Source organism: Fringilla coelebs, assembly GCF_963513975.1.
Source record: "Fringilla coelebs genome assembly, chromosome: 16".
In the NCBI taxonomy this organism is placed as follows: Eukaryota; Metazoa; Chordata; class Aves; order Passeriformes; family Fringillidae; genus Fringilla; species Fringilla coelebs.
The window spans coordinates 13,991,176-14,015,404 of record NC_140042.1 but is presented as its reverse complement, the minus strand read 5'-3'; the positions used below and the strand labels follow the sequence as shown (position 1 = coordinate 14,015,404).

Sequence of the window (24,229 nt, the reverse complement as noted above, 5' to 3'; positions counted from 1 at the left end):
TTGAGCATTTTCTGGGCTTTGGTGTTGAACCATAATGTTGCTCTTTAATAAACAGGAGTCCCCTGAACAGTCTGCATTTGAAAAGCTTTTCATGTTTGCTGTGTTGCAATAAGTACATTCTTTGGGGTTTCTCTGGCTGCTGTAACTACAATATTGTGTGTTTTTTATGGGTTTTGCTGAATATTTGTGGTGACATGGAAAAAAGGCAGGTCTCTGTTTCTGAGGGTCCACATCCATAATAAGTTACAGCTATTGCTTCACCTTGGTTATTTTATGGACAAATGTTCATGATCTTTAGGTGATTCATTTTCACTGTACTTCAGTTTTTATTTCCTCATTTTAATATCATGGATTAAAGCTTAGAGTGCTCTGAAAGCCCATAAGTTATTCTGAAAATGGATCAGAATTAACCTTTTCTGGGACTGTTTAAATGTAGCAAATTATTAATAGGAGCCTTGGCCATGGATTTTTCTGGCTTCACTCCTCTGTATTTGGGTCCTCCTGATTTTCAGTTCTTCCCAGTTTGACTTTTAAAATGATGAGCAGGGAAAATAGTGATGGGGGTTTTTAATTTAAGAAAAATTCTAAGAAGCACAATATTGGAAAAAAAAAATGTGTGAAAGGATAGAAACTTCTGAACCTCTTATGTCTGGATTTTTAAACAAATTCTTAGATAGTATGTGATCAGTTTAGGGCTGGGATGTGAGGGGCAGGGGAAGTCAGTGGAAATGAGCTGGGCTGTGTGTGCCCACTCCTGAGCCCTTCTCTGCAATAGCCACAGTGTATCTGTCAGAAATGAGTGGAATACATTTGTTTTTCCCCTGGCCTTGCTGTGTTGCACTCCCAGCTCCCAAAGCCTGGTTTTCCTGGGGAGGGTGGTGTGTTTGATGCCAGGGCAGTGCCCAGGAGGAGCTGGGTGCAGTTTGACAGGGGTTAGGCTGGCAGTGGCTCCATGGCAGTGTCAGTGGGGTTGGGTTAACTGGAACCAGCCCTTCCCAGGGCTCCTCCTGCCGCTGCAGCTCCTGGGCAGTGCTGAGGCCACTCAGGGATGGCTGCTGGAGCATCCCCCCTGCCCAGGATGGCCCCAGGGTGTCCCAGCAGGAATTCTGATCCATCCCCTGGGCTGAGGGGGCAGAGCTGCCCCGTTGCTCAGGCTCCATGCTGGAGTTGTTGGTTCATTGTGACCCTGAGTCCCCTTGGTGCCTCTGACACTCCCATCCCCACGGCTCTGGTGTCTGAGTACTAAACCTGCCTCGTTCTGTGCTGCCATCGCTGCTTCCACTCTCTCACTCTCCATAAAGCTCCTTTATTTTGATGATCCTTTGTGGCCTTCCTGCATTTTACAGCTGTGGCCTCTCTGTTACCTTTGTTCATGTGTGAATTCATATCCTTTCCAAACATTTAGCCTCCTTTTTTTATTTTTTTTTTTTTTCTTAATTTTAGTGACCCTGACAACTTTGGTTCCAGTTCATCTGAAAGAAACAACCAAAAAAAACCCAAAACGAACCAAAACAAAAACCCCACCAAACACCCCCCCCCCACCTCCCAAAATCCATGTAACTTTGATGTTATTTTATTTTTTCAAATGCAGATTGTATTTTCATAGAGTTGTATTCCAATTTACTCAGCTTGGTTTGGTAAACTGCAGAATTGTTTTTGCTGAGTATGACTTGGATTGGCTCTTGGTCTAGTGACCAGAAATTGTACCTAACCTTATGTTCAATTTGTAAAGCTTAATTAATTCCACCTCTTTAATGTACCTGATAAATATATTGTATGTATGTACAATATTTCATGTTGTTCACATATATACATATATTGTATTTATATATATAAATGGCTGGAAACTCTGACCCATAATTGCATTTCTGTTAAATGTTTGTCTAGAGTATGGATTTGGTTTCATTTATATGAAAGAATGTTAGCTGAGCAATTGGTCACATTTAATCTTACAGTCAAATTTTGAATTTATTGGTTTTATGGATTTTTTTTCAATATCAAGTGTTTTGATTCACAATCAGTAAATGCTTTCAGCATATTTCCTAATTACTTAAATCTGTAACAGATATGTCCTTAAAGCTTGTTGACAGGCTCCTTTTTACCCAATCACTTTCAAGCCTGGAATCAAAGAGTATTTTTTTTTTTCCCCTGAGCGATGCAAATCAAATCCAAATTCTGAAATCTGAAGCCTGTACAAAGGTAGCTCTTGGTGGCTACTGCCCAAATCCTGCCCAAAGCTTTGGGAAGTGAGGCCCAGCACTGGGTGCAATGTGTGAAATGAGACCGAATGCTAATCTGTGCTTTGCCTTGGCTTTCTGCTCTGTGTTTGTCTTGGTGTTTGCGTCTTACCTCTTACGTCTGTGCTGTTTGTTCCCTCCCCTGTTCTCTAATCCTGCCCTCCCCTCCCTCTGTGCCTCCTCATTGTCCACACTGACCCATCAATCAACCAACAACGTCCCCCCTTCCGTCGTGCTCCTGGTGATCTGCCCTGCCCTGGTTGGTGGCTCCGTGCTTGGGTGGCTGTGTTTGTGCTGGACCAGCTCACCCAAATATGGCCTTCTTGCTGACAGGTATCACTTCTGTGAGAAGTGTTTCACTGAAATCCAGGGGGAGAATGTCACCCTGGGTGATGACCCTTCCCAGCCTCAAACGTAAGTCTCTTCCTTTCCTCTGCATCCTGAATTTTGGACTGGGGCAGGGGGAGGGTGTCCTGCTTTGGGAGTAAAACCCAAACCTGTGGGAGGTATCTGGGGGAAATGCTTTATTCCTTCTTAGCAGGAGATTTCTAGGGCAGGATTAAGAGCTGCTGGGTCTGTTACTCTGCCCAGCCCTGCTGCCCTTTCCTGGGGGGCAGACCCTGGGTTATGTGTTTGGAGGGGAGCAGTGGAAGCTGTGTCAGTAAATGTCACTAATCCATCACCTTTTCTAATGGAAAACTTCCATCTAATTCTGATACCTCACCTTTTGAAGCACAGCTCATGTTTCTAAAACCAAAGGCTCGCCTCTAACCCGGCCAGAAAAATCAGATTTGGGGCTTAAGGTCTGGTTTGGAAGGTGGCTGCTTTACTGACAGGAGCTTCCCTTGTTCTTTATGATTTTAATTTTATGTGTAGACTTGGATATCTCTTGCTTTTAATTTACACAGAAAGTGAAATGGGAAGAGTATTTTCTGTAGCTTAAAATACAATTAACTGAATTGCTTGCTCTGGCCAGAAAATAAATACTGAGGTTCTTTCTTCAGACTTGAGGTTTGCTGCAATTCAGCAAAGGATGATATGGTCTGAGCCTCTGATGTGAGGGTGCTACTGAGTTTTCATATTAACTCTTTGTCTCTAGAACCATCTCTAAGGATCAGTTTGAAAAGAAGAAAAACGATACCCTGGATCCGGAGCCGTGAGTACCAGGCTGTTGTTTTCCTTCCCAAAATCTCTCTGCTTCCACTTGTCCTTCAGCCAGCAGGGCAGAAACGGGGCAGGGATTTAAGAACTCTTCTGTACCCCATCCCTGCCCAAACAGACTGCAGAATCCTTCCCTAAAATTCATGGCACAGCACCCAAAGTTGATGTCTGGCCACAGGAGCCTGTTCCACAGACAGCTCCTGCTTCTGTTATTTGGGTAATTCCAGGGCTGGGAATGGCCTTCCCTCATCCAGAGCCTTCCACTCTGCATTCCTGGGGCACTTCTGCATTTTCTCCTGGTGGTTCTAAACCACATTTTTCTCTTCCCTGAGTGCTGAGCCCACCCAAAGGCCAAGGGACCCTGTGTGACCCTGGGGAGCCTCCGGGGATGCCCAGCTGAACACGGGCTTGCTTTCCCTGCTGTGGGATTTAATCATCCTGCTCCATGTTCTCTGGCAGTTTGAGACACAGCACATTTTGATTCCTTTGCTTCTCTTTGTAAATTCTAAATAGAATAGAATAGCCTGGAAGGCTGGACTGAGAGAGACCCCAGTGCTTTTGGCTTCTTAACCTACACTGCACTCTGGACTGGGAAAACCTCTAAGAGTTTTCCCATCCAAAAAGAGAATTCTGGCATACAACTTTCTGACCAAAAAGATAAAAGATAAAATGATAAAAACAAGACTACAGCAGAGCCATGCAGGCAAAGACAAGTGAATGCATGCTTTTTTGGCAGGGTGGTTCATGAATGACTAGTTCTTACATTTACAGTAAGTTGAGCAACCATTTATTCAGCTTGTGGTTGTTGCAGCAATTCAGAATTAAATCTGTGGAGGTATTGTCGAGAATTCTATGAAACTGGGATTCTGCTTAGAAGAAGATAGAAAAGATCCAGAAAAAGTTGTGCATGACAGCCCCTTTCAGATTTTTAAACCAGCACATTTTGCAATTTATATATAGGTATAGATATGTATAACTTGCACAGGGATTGATAGATGTACATCTGAATCTATTCTGAGTATTTTTTTAAACTTAGATGTAAATTGGACCTGATGAAATTGATTCAGCTCTTAGCAGAGGATTGGCAACTCCTTCTTTCATTCTGAATTCTGGAAAATTACTTACCTAACACCAAAGGTAATTTGCTGCTGGTTTTTTCTCTTCAGGTTTGTTGACTGCAAAGAATGTGGTCGGAAGATGCACCAGATTTGTGTGTTACATTATGATATTATTTGGCCTTCAGGGTAAGAGATGTTTGTTAGTTTTTTTACCCCTTGTATAATGAGGCTGATGTAGTTTATGTAATTAAAGACTTTCTGCCTTTGGTCTTTAATATGTGGGCACAACCTTTTAAAGAACTGGGTACAAATGGACAAAGATTTCTAAATAAAATCCTTTTTTTGTGTGTTTGGGGTCTTAGTTCAGTCTATTCAGGTGAAGCTGTATATATTCATCCACACAGATTTGTGTGGTTTCTTTGGAACTCTTAACCAAGGGCAGCTGGCTGGAGGGGAGTTTGTGTGCACAGAACACAAATGCAGGTGTAACTGCTTGGCAGAGTTAAATCAGCTTTAAATCCCTCAAAAATGGAGGGAAATAAGCTCTTCAAAGCCAGGGAAAAATATATTGTGCTCTGACATTTAAATTACATGTTCAAACATTGGGTTTAAGCTCACCAATAATGGGTTTATGCTAAATTTTTGCCTTTTTTTTTTCCTCAATAGGTTTGTCTGTGATAATTGTCTGAAGAAAACCGGTAGAACACGCAAAGAAAACAAATTCAGTGCTAAAAGTGAGTTTGGTATTCCTGTTTTTATCTTCATCTTCTCCCTGCCACCCCTAATGGGTTTTTGATTGAGACTTTGTGTTGTCATGACAGACAGCACAGGAACATTTGCAAAATGGGGAGCAGCATAGCCTGAGGCTGTTGGAATTTTAATCAACATTTGAAAGCCCTGCTGTTCATGTGTTTGTGGTCAGTCTTGCTGCTGCTTGGTGTGTTTGACATCTTTGTCATTGTTTTCTAGGGTTAAAAGCAAAAAGGGACAAACAGAACAGGAGCAGCACAGGGCTGTGTGTGCTTCACTGGCTGCATCCAGCCAGGACTCCACGCAGGGTTGTGGCTGTGGTGACATGATTGTCACCTCTGTGCCCTTCCCAGAACCTGTAGGAAGCAATTGTGCTGCAGTGCAGGTGCTGCTGCCAAGCACCAAAGTGTGGGAAGAGCTTTTCCTGCCTCCAGAGCAGGGGTTGGGTAAGAGCTGAGTCACTCATTGCCCTGGGTGCTCCTGGCAGTGACCATTGCCATGGTCTGGTAGAAATGGGCACTGAGGAGAGGCCCAGGAGATGCCAGCTCAGGTTGGTCAGGCTCCAGAATCCTTACAAGGAACAAAACTGGGAGATTTGTATTCCTGCAGGTCAGGTGGGGCAAGAGAAGGGGCTGGTGTTGGAAATGCAGGGGGCAGGAAAATAAAGTGAGTGTGGACACCAAGGGGGTGATTCAGGCACTTGAACAAGCAGAACTTGCAGGGACATTTCATTCCTCCCTTGATTCCTCCCTTGATCCTTAGAAGTTCTGGGCATTACTGGGTGATGTTGTGCCTGCAGACTTCCAAGCTGGGATGGAGGCAAAGTTTTGCATTAAAAATGTGACTTTTTGAGAGCTTCATGTGGGGTCAATTGTGTAACAGGGGATGTGGAGGGGGTGATTTGCAGATGGTGATGTTGTGTGAGGCATGGTAGGCTCCAGCAATCAGAACAGTCTCTGGAGTAACCTGGTGCACTCAAGAGGGTTTTGTTAAAGAGGCCTAAATTAGTCTCATTAAAGGCAGATTAAAATTGGAGGAGAGCATTAATAAAATGATGAAATCCAGCTGTAGTGTTAGACACCCATTTTAACTGGATGTCTCTTCTGTTCTGTGCTGACTTTACAGTATGTATTGATGTAAATTTCCTTGAAATAAGTGTGTGATTCCCTGCATACCTGCAGCTGTTCTGTGGCTCTGGTTAAAGTTTGAGTAACCAGCCATGTAGCTCAAGGTAGCTGTTCTGTTCTGGACAGGGACATAATGCTGCTTTTTTCCCTCTCCTCCCTGTCCCTCTCCTTTCCCTGCTGTTTGTCTTTCTCCCCTGGGGATCTGAGTCCTGCTGCCAGCTGTAACCCACTGGTGGGCTCTGCTTTCTTCGGCAGGGCTCTGGTGGGAATGCAAGAGCAGGGAAGGGAAGGGGAAGTCTGTTCTTGTCATCAGAACCTTGCTCCTGCTGCTGACCTGAAAACAAACTTAAGCAGGGAAAGTTTGAAACATGAACATGTTCCCTCCACTTAAAAAAAACCTTTAGTGCCCAAGTTGCCATCAATATTTCTCTACTCTTTCAAGCCTGATGGCACAACTGCTGAAAACCAAGACAGCACATCCCTCAGCTCTTGTGGAGCATTCACATTCCTGATGTACAGTGAGTAAAATTGGTTATTTTAACTGATAGCCTGCCAGATATAACCAAAGTGCAGCTGGGTTTGCTGGAAAACCCTGAACTTCCAAAGTATTTATTATGCTAAGAAAATCTACAAATATTGCCTCACCAGTAGCCAGTGCAGAGAGGTTCAAAGACCAAAGATATCCTGACAAAAGTCACCCAGAGTAATTTCCTGACAAGAAGTCACAAGAAGGAGTTGGAGTTTCTTCCTCTCTGTCCAATTACTCACCACTAACAAAGGTCTGCCTGTTGCTGCTGTCACAGACCAGTGCTGGAGGTTTCTCCTCAGCAGCTTGGGTGCCTTTTCCAGGTTTGCACTGCAGTTTTCACTGAGCTTTGAGCTTTTGTTAGAGGTGGATATGTGAGAACTGTCCAAGAACCAAAATCCAGCTGCTTTCTAAAACAACTTCCATTCACATCCTAAGAGATCAAAATCTGCAATTTTTAGATCCTTTGCTTACAGTAGATGTAATTTTAATTCTTCCTATTTCTTTTATCTCCTTTTCTGGTCTTTTTGGATTTGTTGGTTTCCAAGCTTTAATGCATAAGGAGGGAAGAAGATATTCCTTGGTTGCTTAGCATTGGGAAGATGAAAAGATGCAAACACAACAAGACAGTAGAGTTAACTCCACTGGCTTTCTGAAAACATTCCCACTCATCAGCTGAAATATGGAGCCCTTTCTTCTTTTTCTGTTTGTCTTCAGAGAAATGAACAGAACAAAACAATTCCCCCATAAAGTATTTGGGAATTTCCTTCAGAGTCATCCCCCTGCTGTTACACATGGAAAGGCCAATCCAGGGTGTTGGAGTGGGAGATCCTGGGAGAGGCTCAGTGTGTTGGAATTGGTAAAGGACGTGGTGATTTTACTTCAACCTGCCTTTAAATTTCATTTTTTAGTTTCAATTATTAATTACTCCCAGGTAAATGGTATTTAGGCTGTGTTGTGCTGGTTATGACCACAGAATCTCACTGGACAAGGGGACAAGCTAAAAGATGTAAATCAAGATTGCTGCCTTTGGCAATTTCTGTAACCTGATTGTAATTAAACTGCCAAGAGAGCAGGGTTAGGTGGAATATTGGGAAGGAATTGTTCCCTGTGAGGGTGGGCAGGCCCTGGCACAGCGTGCCCAGAGCAGCTGTGGCTGCCCCTGGATCCCTGGCAGTGCCCAAGGCCAGGCTGGACAGGACTTGGAGCAGCCTGGGGCAGTGGAAGGTGTCCCTGCCCATGGGACACCATGGGAACTGGATGGGCTTTAAGGTCCTTTCACACCCAAACCATTCTGTGATTCTGTAAAATAAAATTTTAAGTGTATAAATCCCCTAGAAAGTGAAATAGTCCTTTGAGTATATGAGTTTTTTCCCCAGTATTGGAGCCTGAAGGAATTTTTAGCACAGATATTTCACTGCAGAATTCTGTGTGCAGGCTCAGAGTCAAGGAGAAACCAAGGGCCTTGTGTCAGGAGCCAAATATCAACTGAAAAATCAAGTAACAGAGAGCAGAAAATTAAATGCATTTTATTAAAATTAGCATCTGTAGATTACATCATTACTTTGGAAAAGATAGCAGATTGACCATAAAGTGAAGCAGAAATATGAGTGGTAAAATAAATACAGCAGGATAAGAGAAATAGTCATAAATCTTCAAGTCAAAACAGTGGGGTCCTTCTGCTTTCCTAATTTAACCCAAAGTCAGCACCATCTCTGTAATTTGTTGGGGATTTATTTGAAAACCATCACATCCTGTAAGACCACAAACCCAACTCCCCACAAAAGCCAATTGTGAATGTAAAGATGGAGTGAGGGCATCTGGACAATCTGTGGACTTGAACTCCCCAAGACCTCCATCTCTGGGCAGGAACTATTTCACCTTGATGTGCAGATTGCTGCAACTGCAGTCCAAAAGCTCTCTTGAAAAGAAAAGCAAAAGCAATGAAATCTCCATTGAAGTCAAAAGGCTTTTCATTTCTGTTGATTTGCTTTGCTTTGCTTGAAAAGGTGTGGCATGGAGCCAGATCTGTGAAGTGATGTAATCTCTGTCAGCCAGCCAGCGTGGGGCTGGGAGGAGAAAACATTGGCAGGGTTCATAAAATAAGGCTGAAATTGAAAAATGCTACGTGAAGCTGCCTTTGTTAGCTCACTTACAGGGTGGCTGTGGCACTCCAGTGGGTTCAGCTGCCACAGGGGGCTGTGGAAAGCAGGGAGGGAGGTTTGCTTCTGGGAAAAGCAGGGATGGGTTTGCATCTCTTCATTTTGGCTGTATAAATCAAACCATCCAATTTTCACGTGAAGGTAAAACAAAAGGGAAAAAAAAAAACCTATTCCTTGCAGAGGAGGAAGCTGCAAGAGCCCTGGAGCACAGTCCCAGCCTGGCCTGAGCACTGCAGTGGTAACATTTGCACGGTGTGTTCTCCCCTTGCCTTGCAGGGCTGCAGACCACACGTTTGGGGAACCATCTGGAAGACAGAGTGAACAAATTCCTGCGGCGTCAGAACCATCCCGAGGCTGGAGAGGTCTTTGTCAGAGTGGTAGCAAGTTCAGATAAGACAGTAGAAGTTAAACCAGGAATGAAATCCAGGTTAGTCCTGTTCATTTTAATGAATGCAATCCTTTTTATTGCTTTTATTTTGAAGCGTTGTAAAATTGTGCCAATTAGCACCTTAATGCCTTTGCACATTTTGGAAATTTGGGCGTGTTTAGGATGATGAAAGGTTAAAAAATGTAAAGGAAGTGATTGTTTTGGGGACAGTGCGGACATCCTTGCTTATAATACTGGGACTTGGTGTCACTCCATCTTGAGAGTGACCACATTTTGGTTACAGAATTCATCGTTTAGTTTGGAGCAGTTGCTGAGTTCTGTTCCTTGCTCTTCCTTCATTTTGTTGTGTTTTTAGAAACACTTCAGCTTTCAGGAGTAATTTTTAATTTGCTTCATTATAAATGAAGCAAATCAAATGAAAAGCTTAAAATTAAATGAAGCAAATTATGAATGAAAGGCTTAAAAGCTTTAATCTGTGAAGTATTTTGGGTTAAATTCATAAAAACTGTGTTTATGTGACATCACTTCATACTAATGCATCACATTTTCTGCTCTGTAGCCTATTTAAAGGCTTGTGTTCTCTGAGGATGTTCATGTACTCAGTGCTGGCCTGTTCAGCCCTGTGTTCTATATGGAAACAGTCTTTCCATGAATTTACAGGAACAGAACTCCCTGTTTTACTACAGCTCTGATCTGACCCCATTTAACTCCTGCCTAAAAGTCACAGAATAATGAGGCTGGAAGAGACCTCTGAGATCATCGAGTCCATCCCATGCCCTAACACCTCAACCAGACCATAGCACCAAGTGCCATGTCCAGATACATCCAGAGATGGTGATTCCACCACCTCCCTGGGAAGGGCATTCCAGCCCTTTATTATTCTTTTGGTGAAAAATTTCTTCCCAATATCCAACCTCTACCTTCCCTGCCGTAGCTGGAGACTGTGTCCTCTGGTTCTGTCAGTGCTGCCCAGTGGAAGAGACTGACCCCACCTGTCTGCAGCCCCCTTCAGGAAGGTGCAGAGAGCAATAAGGGCACCTCTGAGCCTCCTCTTCTCCAGGCTGAACAGCCCCAGCTCCCTCAAACATTCCTCAGTGTTCCTAAGGAATTAAAAATAAGATTGACAATAATCCCTTCCTTCTGGTAGGACACTGCTTTAATAATTGGCATTTTCTTTGTTTTTTTTCTCCTGCTGTCCTGTCCTGCAGATTTGTGGACTCTGGTGAGATGTCAGAATCCTTCCCTTACCGTACCAAAGCTCTGTTTGCCTTTGAGGAGATCGATGGGGTGGATGTTTGTTTCTTTGGGATGCACGTGCAGGAGTACGGCTCGGACTGCCCCCCTCCCAACACCAGGTACCCTCCCTGCGTCCTCCCCGAGCCCTGGGCACTCACTGCATTCCCTGGGCACTCACTGCATTCCCTGGGCGCTCACTGCATTCCCTGGGCACTCACTGCAGACCCCTGGCACTCACTGCAGACCCCTGGCACTCACTGCAGACCCCTGGCACTCACTGCAGACCCCTGGCACTCACTGCAGGCCCTGGGCACTCACTGCAGACCCCTGGCACTCACTGCAGACCCCTGGCAGATGCATTTCAGCTCTGGGCCACAAATCCATCCTGCTCTAGGACTGCAGATGACTTTGAAGGGAAAGATAAATAGCAAAAAATGGAATTTATTAGGATAAATACTTATCCTAATTGTCAACTCACACAACCTCCTACATCCACCACAATAATAAATCCAAAAAAATTACAAAATGTACAATTATAACAAACAAAAATGTTACAATTTTTGCATTCTGCTTTTAATTTTGCCTCTGGATGTATATTCTTGCTGTGTGTGCTTCACTGGCTGCATTCAGCCAGGTCTCCATGGAGGGTTGTGGCTGTAGGGACATGACTGTCACCTCTGTGCCCTTCCCATAACCTCTAGGAACCAATTGTGCTGCCAAGTGTGGGAAGAGCTAAAGAAACACAGCCCCTCTTGCTTTTGAGGACTCTTTAAACCACATTAAGACAATTGAATACGCATTAAAACACCATCAGCATTTCTTTGTCTTTCTGCATGTTGACCCAGTGCAGAAGGCAGCTGTCAGTAGGCAGAGCAGCGTTCAGTCAGCCCTGAGCGTGTCCCTCTGTCCCTGCAGGCGTGTGTACATCTCCTACCTGGACAGCATCCACTTCTTCCGGCCGCGCTGCCTGCGCACGGCCGTGTACCACGAGATCCTCATCGGCTACCTGGAGTACGTCAAGAAACTCGGGTGAGTGACAGGGACAGGGACAGGAACCTGGCCCTTCTGTGGATTTGCACTTGGAATAGTCTCAGTTTCCTTCTGACATCTCTTGTGCAGTGGAGAGAGAAACTGGGATTCTGTCTCTGAGGTGGTTTTTGTTGTTGGGCCGGATGTGACACAAAAACGTTTTTTATTCTGTGTGTTCTCTAGTTTATATACTCTTAACAAAGTGTGATCTTATGTCATTAACTACATCACAATAACTTATGTTCATTGGTGCAAAGCAATCAGCATCAATAGAATTGGTAAAAGTTTTACAGAAATTGAGTAAGGCACGTATACACATCTACCTGTCTAGCTTACAAAAATTTTCATGTGTCTTTTCTAATCTGTTTCTGTGCTGACGGCCTTGTCTCCTTCCTTGCTATGGACACACTCAAAAATCATCCATTGTTAGTTCTTCTATTAACTCAGCTTTGCTTGCAGGTCAGCTGCCCCTCCATACAATTCCTAAACTGACAGCACATCATTCATTTGGTCAGAGGTTCACTTGATGTTTAAGCTTCATTACTATAGCCCTGACCTTATCCCTTGTCAAAATACAGGTTGTTCCCTCAGCACCTTTGCTACAAAGAAAAAAAATCTTGAAAATTTCAAAAATAAAGCCAGAGGTCTGGATTTATAATGAGGTTTGTTACCTTTCTGGTGGGAGTCACGGATGTTGTTTGTTGTGTGTGACACAGGTATGTGACAGGGCACATCTGGGCCTGTCCCCCCAGTGAAGGAGATGATTACATCTTTCATTGCCACCCACCTGACCAGAAAATACCCAAACCCAAACGTTTGCAGGAATGGTATAAGAAGATGCTGGACAAGGCATTTGCTGAGAGAATCATTCATGACTACAAGGTTTGTTACTGTTTAATTTCTGATTTCATTCTTATATTGTTCTCATTTGAAGGGAGCTGCTCTTGTTTCATAACACCTGAAAAGTAGAGTAATGTTGTACAAGGGGTTTATTCTCAACCAGTGTCTTCATTTTCTTAGATTTTCTTGAGGCTCTGCCTTTCAGGCTGAAAATTCCTTAGGTTTGGCGTCTGCACGAAGGGAAATCTGCAAGAACCTGCCTTTGTGTATTTTTCTTTCCCTGCATTTCCTAGGCAAGGAAATATGGAGCTTGTCAAGGTTTATGGAAGCTGTTTCTTTCTGGTGATTCTGGAGGAGCAGGTGAAATGCTGGACCCCACTAGTGTGAAATAAAAGAGCTCCTTATGACAAGAATGATTTTCATAACTGCAGAATATCACACATGTACCCAAGGAAATAAGTGGAAGGTGGCAAAGGGAGCATTTGCCACTCCTTTCATGCTAAAATGTACAAGAATTCCTTAATGGTAGTGACAGTGCTGGAAAAAATTGATGTTTTGATGGCAAGTGACAGTTCCTGAATGTGTGGAGTAGGAACAGCCTCTAACAAGCCTTGTCATCAGCATGGAAAGAGCTGGGAAATCTGGGCCCCTGATAAGGAGGTTTTGAAACCAGGGAGGGGTCAGTTGTGTTTTCCAGGGGTGTCTTGGTATCTGCCATCATGTCAGGAGCATGAACTGATGGCACGAGGGGCTCAGGAAAGGCTCAGCACTGATCCTCAGATGGAGCAGGGAGTGGGGCTGTGCCAGGATTGCCAGGATGGCTCTGGAGAGGAGCCCTGGCAGGGGCAGCTCCCGGCTGGGGCTGAGGCCCAGGAGCTCAGTGCAGCTCTGGGCTCTGTCTCTGGTTCTCCCCTCTCTCTGCTGAGTGATCTTCAATTATTTATTCCTGCTCTGGTGTGATGTGCTCCACAGGACATCTTCAAACAAGCAACTGAGGACAGGCTGACCAGTGCCAAGGAGCTGCCTTACTTCGAAGGTGATTTCTGGCCTAATGTGCTGGAGGAAAGCATTAAGGAGCTGGAGCAGGAGGAGGAGGAGAGGAAGAAGGAAGAGAGCACTGCAGCTAGTGAAACAACAGAGGTGGGTCAGCTGTGCCAAATTCTCCCTCAGCTCACAAATCTGGTAATTAATGCTTTAATGCAGAGAGGTCACATCAGATAAACTAGAAAAGAGAATTTACAGCAGACATTAAATCAGGGGTCCCTTTAACTGCATTTCTGGTTTTCTTCTTGGTTAACAAATCTACTGATGGCTTGGTTTGGGTTTTTTTAACAGACTCAGGAGTCACTTATGTCAGTTCAGCATCTCTCTTCTCAGAGAAATGTGTTAAGCTGCTTTTGCCACGCTACATTTGCTTGCAGTCATTTGGCTGAGCTTCTGGTTCACACCTTTGCAAAGCACCTCCAGCATTTGCATTTTGAAAGGTGCTGGATTTTTCAAAGCTGAATGAAAGGTGGCTGTTATTTAAGCACAGGTACTTGTAGTCATTTGCAACAGCAAAGGGCTGAAATTTGAAAGTGTTTATTGCAGGCTTTGCGTTGGTGGGAAAAGTTGATCCTGATGGTGCTGTTCCTTCACCAACATCCTCTCTTTGTCTATAAAAACCAACCAAGCAAAAAAAAAAACCCACAAAAAAACCAACAACCAAGTTTTTCAGGGCCCTGGACAGAATGTCATCATTCATTTTTATTTGCAACCAAATGGTATCAGCACTTTTATACTGTCCCTTTCACTTGAGATGTTTTGAAAATAAATGCTGTAGGAAAATCTGAAGTCTAATAGATTGAGGTGTAGAGCTAAAAGCTTTACCTGGAGAAAGCCCCCTTGAAGCTTAGATGCTGTGACTGCCTTTGGTCTGTGTTACATGGGATTGCTGTGGAGGGATGCACCTTCATCTATCAATTTTGTGATATCAGAATGTTCCTTCTGTTGAACCTTAGCAGCTCTTTCAAAGTTAACACATTTTGTGGCTATGTTTTAATGGAACCACAAAGTTAACAGCTTTGTTCCTTCTGAATGTGACTTTGGATACTGAGAGTTCAGCAAGCAGTGCTGTATAAAAAGAAGTGGAATACAAGGCTTGGAATTAGGCAGCAGCCCTCTCTTGCTAACAGGATAAATTCCAGTAAATCATGGAAAACAGTGGTGGGAGCATTTACTCACATCTAGGCAGGGGTGAAAGGTGTTTGAAAAAGCCCAGAACAATTCCCTGGGAGCTCAGACAAATTGGGGCCTAAAATGAGATGGTGCAGCCTTGGTGGGGAGCATCCCTGTGCCCCCCCTAATGCCTGGGGCAGCAGCAGGGGGACACAACCTGCACCCAGGGGGCTGAGGTGTCACCAGCCGTGGCACACTGGGGTCTTTGCCTCTTGACTCAGGAAAAGGAGCAAATTTAAAAGGATGAGAAGTTCCCCCCTGCAGGGGTGACCTAAACTGAGTCACTTCATGGAGGAAGCTGCCCAGCAGTGGGGATCTCCATGGGTACGAGCACCACGTGGATCTTGGTGCTGGAATGGCACAGAATCTCTCTTACATTCTTTGTCCTAAATGTTGTGTATGTGAAGAGAAAGCTTCCTGCAAGTGAACATGTGCTGCAGGTATCAGTGAAAGAGAGAGCAAACAGCTGGTAAATATTCAGAGTTCTTGGCAAAGGTTCTGAAGGGGTGAGGCTCCCCCAGGAACCCTCCATCAGCATCTCTGGCTGATCTGGCTGGGTGTCAGAATGAAATGGTACAAACACAACCCTACAACTTCTTCAAACAGCTTGGAATACTTTGTACAGTTTGCCAAATATAAACTTGCTAATGGTGGAGTAGAAAGAAACTTAGACTAGGCTTGTTTGATAAGTTTTAGTCTGTTCTTCCTTTTGGTGTTTAAATTTTAAGATCTCAGTTGGGGCTTTAGGATGTGGAGGCAAAGGAGGGCAGGCTCCAGTTCCAGCAGTGGGAGGAAACTTGGGGGCAGTCAAGGTGGGAACATAAAACAAATCACTTCTGAAGCCCCTAGAGTCACTCAGAGCTCTGTCTGGTCTCCCATAAAAGAGTCTCATTTTCATTTCCAAACAGGTTTGGTCAGAAAATCCACAAAATTAGTTAGAGAGAACCCAGGAGTGGACAGGGAATTCCTGTCCAAGCCTAATTAATGGAATGGAAGGATGGCAGCAGTCTATAAATAGAATTGCTTTCTGCAGTTGGAATATTTTTGTTTTCCTGGAATAAATATGCCTGTGGACAAACCCTGTGTTTGCTTGTACATACTGTTCGTGGAACTTGCTTGTGTATGTGTGTATATTTATATTTATATATATATATATATCCAAGTATTTCAGTAGCTTATTTTTAATTTTATGACCAACATTCTAGAAGTTGGAGAGGGGTTTTTCCTGAGCCCTCCCTGCTGAGGGCATGGGGTTTGATTTTTTAAGGACATGAGAACTCTGAAAGTTATTTCTGTTTTCCCAGGTCATCTAAATAGCATCATCTGCTATTTTCACTCTCTTTACTTACATCTGACATTCAGTGTATGGCCACTGTGGGCTGTGTTGTAACTTGGGCACAAGTGGAGGTTTTGGAGATTATTTTTTGGGGAGCTGCACGTGCAGCTGGAAGCCTGCAGGATGGAGAATAATGTGTTTGGTTGGTTTCAATTCAAATACTGCATGTTCTTCTCTGTGCCCTAGCCCTAAATCTGTTCAGTAAAAACAAGCATTAAATCAGAGCTGAAGCAAGTATGTGACACAGTAAATGCACAGTAAAGCAAAGTACTGCGCTCCTGGAATTTTAAGTCCATATTATTTGTGTCATTTTATCATCAGCTGCACGATCTAAAGCAGTGGAAGCTGAAGTATGATGTTGGAGAAGGAAAAATAATCAGTGTAAAATGGGAATTTTTTAATGTATACATACTTTGAAAGTTTATTTTTAAACAGTGTTTGGATTTGTTTGCCTGCCAGTTTGGCTTTTGATTTTTCCTGGAAGATAGGATATATTTAACACAGGAGGGCTGATTTACAGGCATTGGAACAAAGTTCTATTCCTGACAGCAGAAGTGTGTCACTGTGAGCCCAGTGAATGGAGAGAGCTCTCCAAAGTGTAACATCTTTCCCGTGCTTTTATTGCAGGGGAGCCAGGGCGACAGCAAGAATGCCAAGAAAAAGAACAACAAAAAAACCAACAAGAATAAGAGCAGCATCAGCAGAGCTAACAAGAAGAAGCCCAGCATGCCAAACGTGTCCAATGACCTGTCTCAGAAGCTCTATGCCACCATGGAGAAGCATAAAGAGGTACTGTGGGAATCTGCTGTAAAAAGAGAAGGGTTTATTCCTGTAAATGCAGGGATATTCAGAACTGAAAAATCAAGAGGAACAAACCCTGTGGTTGGGCTAGGAATGTTTCTGTTGCATAACAACATATTGGAAGAGATTAGCCAAAGTTAATTAGATAAGGTTCTCACTGCAGAGAGCACCATTACCTGACCTCTGTGCCTTTTGTTTCTTCCCCATTTCCCTGCAGGTGTTTTTTGTGATCCATTTACACGCGGGGCCCGTGATCAACACTCTGCACCCCATCGTGGACCCGGACCCTCTGCTGAGCTGTGACCTGATGGACGGGCGGGACGCCTTCCTCACCCTGGCCAGGGACAAGCACTGGGAGTTCTCCTCCCTGCGCCGCTCCAAGTGGTCCACGCTGTGCATGCTGGTGGAGCTGCACACGCAGGGCCAGGACCGCTTCGTCTACACCTGCAACGAGTGCAAGCACCACGTGGAGACCAGGTGGCACTGCACTGTCTGCGAGGTACGTGTGGCACAGGGGCACCGCCCTGTCCCTGAGGCATGGTGGCACTGCACTCTCCCTGAGGCATGGTGGCACTGCCCTGTCTCTGAGGGATGGTGGCACTGCACTCTCCCTGAAGGATGGTGGCACTGCACTGTCCCTGGGGCATGGTGGCACTGCACTCTCCCTGAGGGATGGTGGCACTGCACTGACTGTGACATACGCGTGCGGCACCTCAGAACTCGGCCCTCTCTTGTCCTAGAGCTGAGTTGGATGGGGTTTTTTTTTTGGATATTGCCCAAAGTTTCTCCAAATTAAGCTCATCCTTGTAAAAGAGTGCTAGGCCTTAAGGGGAGGTGACTTCCAGGTGGGTGCCTCTTCTTGTAGAAAAAGTGACTTTAGTTGCTCGACATAAAAAACACCAGTGCTCTGGAACAGCTCCTGCTGCATTGTTTGTGCTGCTACTGCTCCCCTGCATAGACAAGTTTTCAACTTAATTTTAAAGAATTATGAATTTTAGAATGGTTTAGATTAGAAGGGATCTCAAAGACCATCTTGTTCCATCCCTCTGCCATGGGCAGGGACACCTTCCACTAGCCCAGACTGCTCAAATTTTAGGACCTGTGTTAGAGAGAGGTTATCCATGGGGCTGTACTGGTATGCTTGAGGCTTCTTGGAGGACTTGAGTTCACCTTTGGCTGTAGCAGAACAAAATTAGTTTGAATAAGTGCAGCCTCGTTCTTACACTGCAAGTTATTGCCAGGTTTGTGGAGGAAGAATCTTAATTAATCCCTCTGAGGAAAGCACTGAGCAGAGCTTCTTGAGGCGAGGCTGCAGGACACGGTTTGGACACACACAGGGAATTAGGTGGTGGAAGGCAGCAGGGCCTTTAGGCTGCCTCTGGGTACCTCTGGGTACCTCTGTGTAAGGGAGTGCCCTTCCTCCAGCCAAAAAAGGCACAGGGCACCAAAAGTGTGGGGGTTTTCAGGTAAGTGTCTGTCTTTGCATGAAACTTGCTCTTGTTTAGAGATTTTTAAAAATACATATTTAAGGGTAGTAATTATTAGTCAGTAATTACAGTAAGGATAAATGGAGGGCCAGACCCTATTTTTTTGGAGTGACCATGGATTTATCTTACTGCTTGGAGGTGTTGCCACCCCAGTAGCCATCACAGAAAAATAAACAGTAATGTCATTGAAAGGGAAAAATTGGGGGAAAAAAAATTCTGCAAGACTTTTTCATGTAACAAAATGACACAATGATAGCTCCAATTGCATTGTTACCTGTGAAGAGCTTTGATTGCAGGCTGCCTTTGCTGAGGCTGCTGCCCTCCCTGCCCCAAAGCCCACTCCCACTGCCTGGACAGGCTGTGCAGCCACTCCCCTGGCTGGGTACAGATGTGAAGTGAATTGGCAGCTGTTGTGACAGTGTGTGACTGTCATCCTGCTTGTGCCCTGCGTGGTTGTACCCACGAGCACCCAGCGTGTGCCTGCACAGGGGGCCGGTGCTGCTCCCCTGGCACCACGCTGCTCTCTGCCCGTGCGCTCCGTGCCCTGTCGGCAGCTGAGCTCTGGCTTTTCTTTTCTTGCAGGACTACGACCTCTGCATCAACTGCTACAACACTAAGAGCCATGACCACAAGATGGTTAAGTGGGGCCTGGGTCTGGACGATGAGAGCAACAACCAGGGAGAGCAGCAGTCCAAGAGCCCCCAGGAGTCGCGACGGCTGAGCATCCAGCGCTGCATCCAGTCCCTGGTCCACGCCTGCCAGTGCCGCAACGCAAACTGCTCTCTGCCATCCTGCCAGAAGATGAAACGGGTTGTGCAGCACACCAAGGGCTGCAAGCGCAAGACCAACGGCGGCTGTCCGGTGTGCAAACAGCTCATAGCTCTTTGCTGCTACCATGCCAAACACTGCCAAGAGAACAAATGCCCCGTGCCATTCTGTCTCAATATCAAACACAAGCTCCGACAGCAGCAGATCCAGCACCGCCTGCAGCAGGCTCAGCTCATGCGCAGAAGGATGGCTACCATGAACACCCGAAACGTGCCTCAGCAAAGTTTGCCTTCTCCTACCTCAGCAACGCCTGGTACCCCTACGCAGCAGCCAAGTACACCGCAGACGCCGCAGCCCGCTCCCCAGCCCCAGCCCTCCCCTGTAAGTATGTCACCGGCCGGCTTTCCCAGCGTGTCCAGAACCCAGCCCCCCACCACCGTCTCGACAGGAAAACCCGCGAACCCGGTTGCCGCGCCGCCGCCCCCGGCTCAGCCGCCGCCGGCCGCCGTGGAAGCGGCTCGGCAGATCGAGAGAGAGGCTGCCCAGCAGCAGCAGCAGCAGCTCTACAGGGTCAACAACATGAACAATGGTTTGCCTCCCGGCCGCCCGGGACTCGTGAACCCCACGGTGGGCTCGGTGAACCAGATGCCGCAAGTCAGCATGAATGTACCCCGGCCCAACCCCGTGAGCGGCCCCGTGATGTCCAACATGCAGCCCGGGCAGTGGCAGTCGGCGCCGATGCCGCAGCAGCAGCCGATGCAGCCGGGAATGGCCAGACCGGTGATGCCGATGGCGACGCCGCAAGCCGTGGCCGGGCCCAGGATGCCGGGCGTGCAGCAGCCGCCGCGGAGCATCACCCCCAATGCACTTCAGGACTTGCTGAGGACCTTGAAATCGCCGAGTTCTCCGCAGCAGCAACAGCAGGTTCTTAATATCCTTAAATCCAACCCTCAGCTTATGGCAGCTTTTATAAAGCAGAGAACGGCCAAATACGTGGCGAACCAGCCTGGGATGCAGCCGCAAGCAGGGATACAGCCCCAGCCCGGGATGCAGCAGCCGCAGACCGGCATGCAACAGCCGGGCATGCACGCGCAGGCGGGACTGCAGAACATGAACGCGATGCAAGCCGGAGTGCAGAGACCGAGCGTCCCCCCGCAGCAGCAAGGGATCGGAGCTATGAACCCCCAGGGACAGGCGATCAACATCATGAACCCCAGCCACAACCCCAGCATGGCCAACATGAGCCCGCAGTACCGCGAGATCCTGAGGAGGCAGCTACTGCAGCAACAGCAGCAGCAGCAGCAGCAGGGAGGGGCCGGCATGGCAGGAGGGATGGCAGCTCACAACCAGTTCCAGCAGCCCCAAGGCCCGGGAGGTTACCCCCAAGCCATGCAGCAGCAGCGGATGCAGCAGCACCTATCCATACAGGGGAGTTCCATGGGACAGATGGCTCAGATGGGACAGCTGAACCAGATGGGCCAGCCCGGCCTGGGGGCGGACGGCGCTCCCAACATCCAGCAGGCCCTGCAGCAGCGCATCCTGCAGCAGCAGCAGATGAAGCAGCAGATAGGGTCCCCCGGGCAGCCCAACCCCATGAGCCCACAGCAGCACATGCTCTCAGGACAACCGCAGGCGTCTCATCTCCCTGGCCAGCAGATCGCCACCTCCCTCAGCAACCAGGTGCGGTCCCCAGCGCCCGTTCAGTCTCCCCGTCCCCAGTCCCAGCCACCACATTCCAGCCCGTCACCCAGGATACAGCCCCAACCGTCACCGCACCACGTCTCTCCCCAGACTGGTTCCCCCCACCCAGGACTCGCAGTCACTATGGCTAGCTCCATGGATCAGGGACACTTGGGCAACCCAGAACAGAGTGCAATGCTTCCCCAACTAAACACCCCCAACCGCAGTGCGTTGTCTAACGAATTGTCTCTGGTCGGTGACACCACCGGGGACACATTAGAGAAATTTGTGGAGGGTTTGTAGCATTATGGGAGCATCACTTTTGTTTCTTCTTTCCTTTCGTGTTCTTGGATATTTTGTACTGAAAAATTCAGACATCTGGGTTGTTTTGAATCCTAGATGGAACTGCTGCTTCCTACAGATGGAAGAATTAATTGCTGTTTAAAAATAAAAAGAAAAAAAAAACAATACAAAGAATATATTTTTTTGTTAAAGCCAGGCGGTTAAAATATCTGGTCTCTTTTGTGGGTTTTTTTGGTTTTTATTTTTTTGTTGCTGTTGACTCATACCTTTTTTTTAACGGGGAAAACAAGTTCATTATATTCATATTTTTTATTTGTATTTTCAAGACTTTAAACATTTGAGTTTAAAAGAAGAAAAAAAAATAATATTCAGAAACTGTTTCCTGAAATAATGCAACATTATAGCGTATCCCGGTAACTTTGACACATGGCGGGAAGATTTTTGTTTTCTATAGTGAACTCTGCAGGCGTTTGAAGTATTACCCCTGGGAAGATAGGAATTGACTCTTGCACACATTGGCCAACGCCAAAACCCTTGTCTTGCAGATGTAGAAATTGTTGCTTTGTTTCTCTGATAAAACTGGTCTTAGATGAAAATAGGGATGATCACTCTTAGGCCGTGCTGATCTGGATAGAGAAGAAACATTCTTTTCTTTCTTTCTTCTGTGTGAAACTTGAAACGAGGAAAGCAATTCTAGTGTAAATCATGCAAGCGCTATAATTACTATAAATAAGAAAATCCAAGAAGATTCAATCACTGTATAGAATGGTAAAAAGAAAAAAAACTCATTTCTTACTTATAATATCATATTGTTAAATAAACTGTGTGCAACAGACAAAAAGGGTGGTCCTTCTTGAATCCATGTACATGGTATTAACACTTAGTGTTTGGGTTTTTTGTTATGAAAATGCTGTTTTCAACATTGTATTTGGACTATGCATGTCTTTTTTCCATTGTATATAAAGTATTGCTTAAAATTGATATAAATTACTGAAGTTTTTAACATGTATTCTGTTCTTTAAAATCCATGTAAGAATGTTTAAGGTTTTTATTTATTTATATATTTTTTTCGATCATGTTCTTTGTAAGACATAGCTATGACGATTCACTCATGACCCGGAGCAGCCAGAGGCAGCGGTAGGAGAGGCACGATCCATGGATATTGTAGCTAGCATGTCTGTTTTACAGCACCCTTAGCCATTGTTTCCTTTAGGGGAGGGAGAGGAGAGGGGAATGGTTCCCAGACATCGACTCTTCGCAGGTGTTCATCCATAAGGGTAAACTGGAATAAATTATTAATAGCCGTTGCTTTTTAAAAACTGCATTAATTTAGAGAAGGATCACCAATGAAAGGAAAATAGAGAGTATTGAGTTAATTCTAGGCTAATTTATTTAGTCTACAGTAAAATATGAACCTATTGACTTTAACACTATTTTTCTGCTGTTAACTCTGAGTCTAGATTTGAGGGTTTTCTGTGGAATAAAAAATAACAAATCATGTACATGTTCCCTTTAATATCCTGTCACCATTGCCCTCACGTCCCTGGGATACTCACTCCTCCTCCCCTCAGTGAATCGCTTCCTCGGAGTTAAAAAGTCCAGGGAAAATTTCCCAGCGTAGGTGTGAGCTCAAACCAGGAGGAGCCTGAAGTGACGTCCCTCAGAGCCCGAGGTGTCTCGGCTCCGTGTGCCCGGCGGGGGCAGCGCGGCGAGCCCGGCGCGCTGTCCTGGGAGCACCAGGCACGCTTGGCTTTTCACATCCCGTTAGCGCTTCCTCCAGCCTTAACGTTTTTATCGGGGCACTGGTGGGGGAAAACGGGGGAAAAGAGCAAATCTTTATCTCAGCTTTTGTCCCCGTACTGTGAAAATCGTGCGCTGCGGCGCCACTTCATCCTTTTTAACTGGAGAGGGTCTCTGCTTCAACTTTTGCTTGCAAACTTTTAACTCTTGTACCTTTTTCACGACCATTGGATTCATCTGCCCACGTAATTGTCTTCAGCAATTCAAGATGTCAAAACTGGGGGCTGGGGTGAGGTTAGTGAACACTAAACCCAAAGCTTGTCCAAAAGAAATTGCTGTAAAAAAAAAACCAAACAGAAAAAAAAAGATGGAAAGCCCTGATGCTGTGTCTCATGCTGTGTACTTAAAAAGAGGAAAAACACTATATTTGTGATCAAAAAGAGGAAACTTGAAATGTGCTGGTGTTTCTAATAAAAGCTGGTAAAACTGCTTGGATTGAAGGATGGTTCCACTTGGCTGGTGGCCGCGAGGATCAGCGGAGCCTGACGCCCGAGGTTAAGATAACCACGCTCAATCTCACTAATTCCTCTAAGTAGCCTCCATTTTAAAGGCAGCGGCACCAGTTCCGGATTTGGATAAGCTGAGTCCTCTTTGGAGCACAGAGCTGCTGTGGCCCAGGCTGCAGCTCGCTTAGGTGCCCAGGCCCGGGGAAGAGTGGAAAAAAACAACGCATGGGAAGTAAATACTGGAATAATTTTTCAGTACAACCTGAAGTGTGGCGAGATCACAGCGCCTAGGGATCGATGTAGATCCGATACCCAGGTGTGTTAGGTAAGAGCAGATGGTTCACCAGGAAAAGAAGGGAAATGCAGAGGTGAAATCAAACCTGAGGAGGGGCTGGGGAGTGCAGGTACAAAATTCAGCATATCTGAATCCTGGATGGGCATGGCTTTTCCAAGTCCCTGTCTGTTTGATGGGGAGGTAGGGTCAGTAAGGAACAGCATCCTAGAATTCCATGGGGATTTATAAGGTGAGAGTGCACTGGAGCTTGGTGCAGGAGCTTTACCACCGAAGAGGGTGGGTAAGGCCCTCCCTTCACTGAATTCTGGAGTGGAAGAAGGTGCTTAAACCTGAACGTCGAGCTGCAGTGATGGTTCTCTGCTCTTTTCCCGGGCTGCCCACCCTGCTGCACTCTGCTCTGGCTCCTGCCTCCTGCCGCCGCAGGCTGGGAGCTTTCCCTACCGCTGCACGCGCAGCTGGGCTTCCCCTCATGGCTTATCCCTGTCCCACCGGGACACAGATCTGCCCACAGCACTTGTGTGAGGGCTCCCGCGCCGCCTGCCTCCCGCATGCGTTAGAGCAAAGCCGGGAGGAAGAGGAGCC

At 46.0% G+C, this 24,229-nt stretch overlaps 1 protein-coding gene across 6 annotated transcripts in view; it reads left to right on the top strand.

Annotated features, from left to right (window-relative positions):
- The window catches only part of CREBBP (CREB binding lysine acetyltransferase), a 97,473-nt gene extending 74,081 nt beyond the window's left edge, over positions 1-23,392 (top strand). For 5 of the 6 annotated variants that reach the window (XM_084216534.1, XM_084216533.1, XM_084216532.1 and 2 more), the window contains 12 exons: positions 2,571-2,651; positions 3,337-3,393; positions 4,565-4,642; positions 5,123-5,190; positions 9,298-9,448; positions 10,618-10,764; positions 11,561-11,674; positions 12,391-12,556; positions 13,487-13,654; positions 16,695-16,856; positions 17,086-17,367; positions 18,938-23,392. In XM_084216534.1, coding sequence (XP_084072660.1) covers positions 2,571-2,651; positions 3,337-3,393; positions 4,565-4,642; positions 5,123-5,190; positions 9,298-9,448; positions 10,618-10,764; positions 11,561-11,674; positions 12,391-12,556; positions 13,487-13,654; positions 16,695-16,856; positions 17,086-17,367; positions 18,938-21,106 — 3,643 coding nt within the window. In that variant the 3' untranslated portion in view covers positions 21,107-23,392. The remainder of the gene's footprint in view (positions 1-2,570; positions 2,652-3,336; positions 3,394-4,564; positions 4,643-5,122; positions 5,191-9,297; positions 9,449-10,617; positions 10,765-11,560; positions 11,675-12,390; positions 12,557-13,486; positions 13,655-16,694; positions 16,857-17,085; positions 17,368-18,937) is intronic. The other variant, XM_084216535.1, reaches the window with a different exon arrangement.
- The last annotated feature ends 837 nt before the right edge of the window (positions 23,393-24,229 follow it).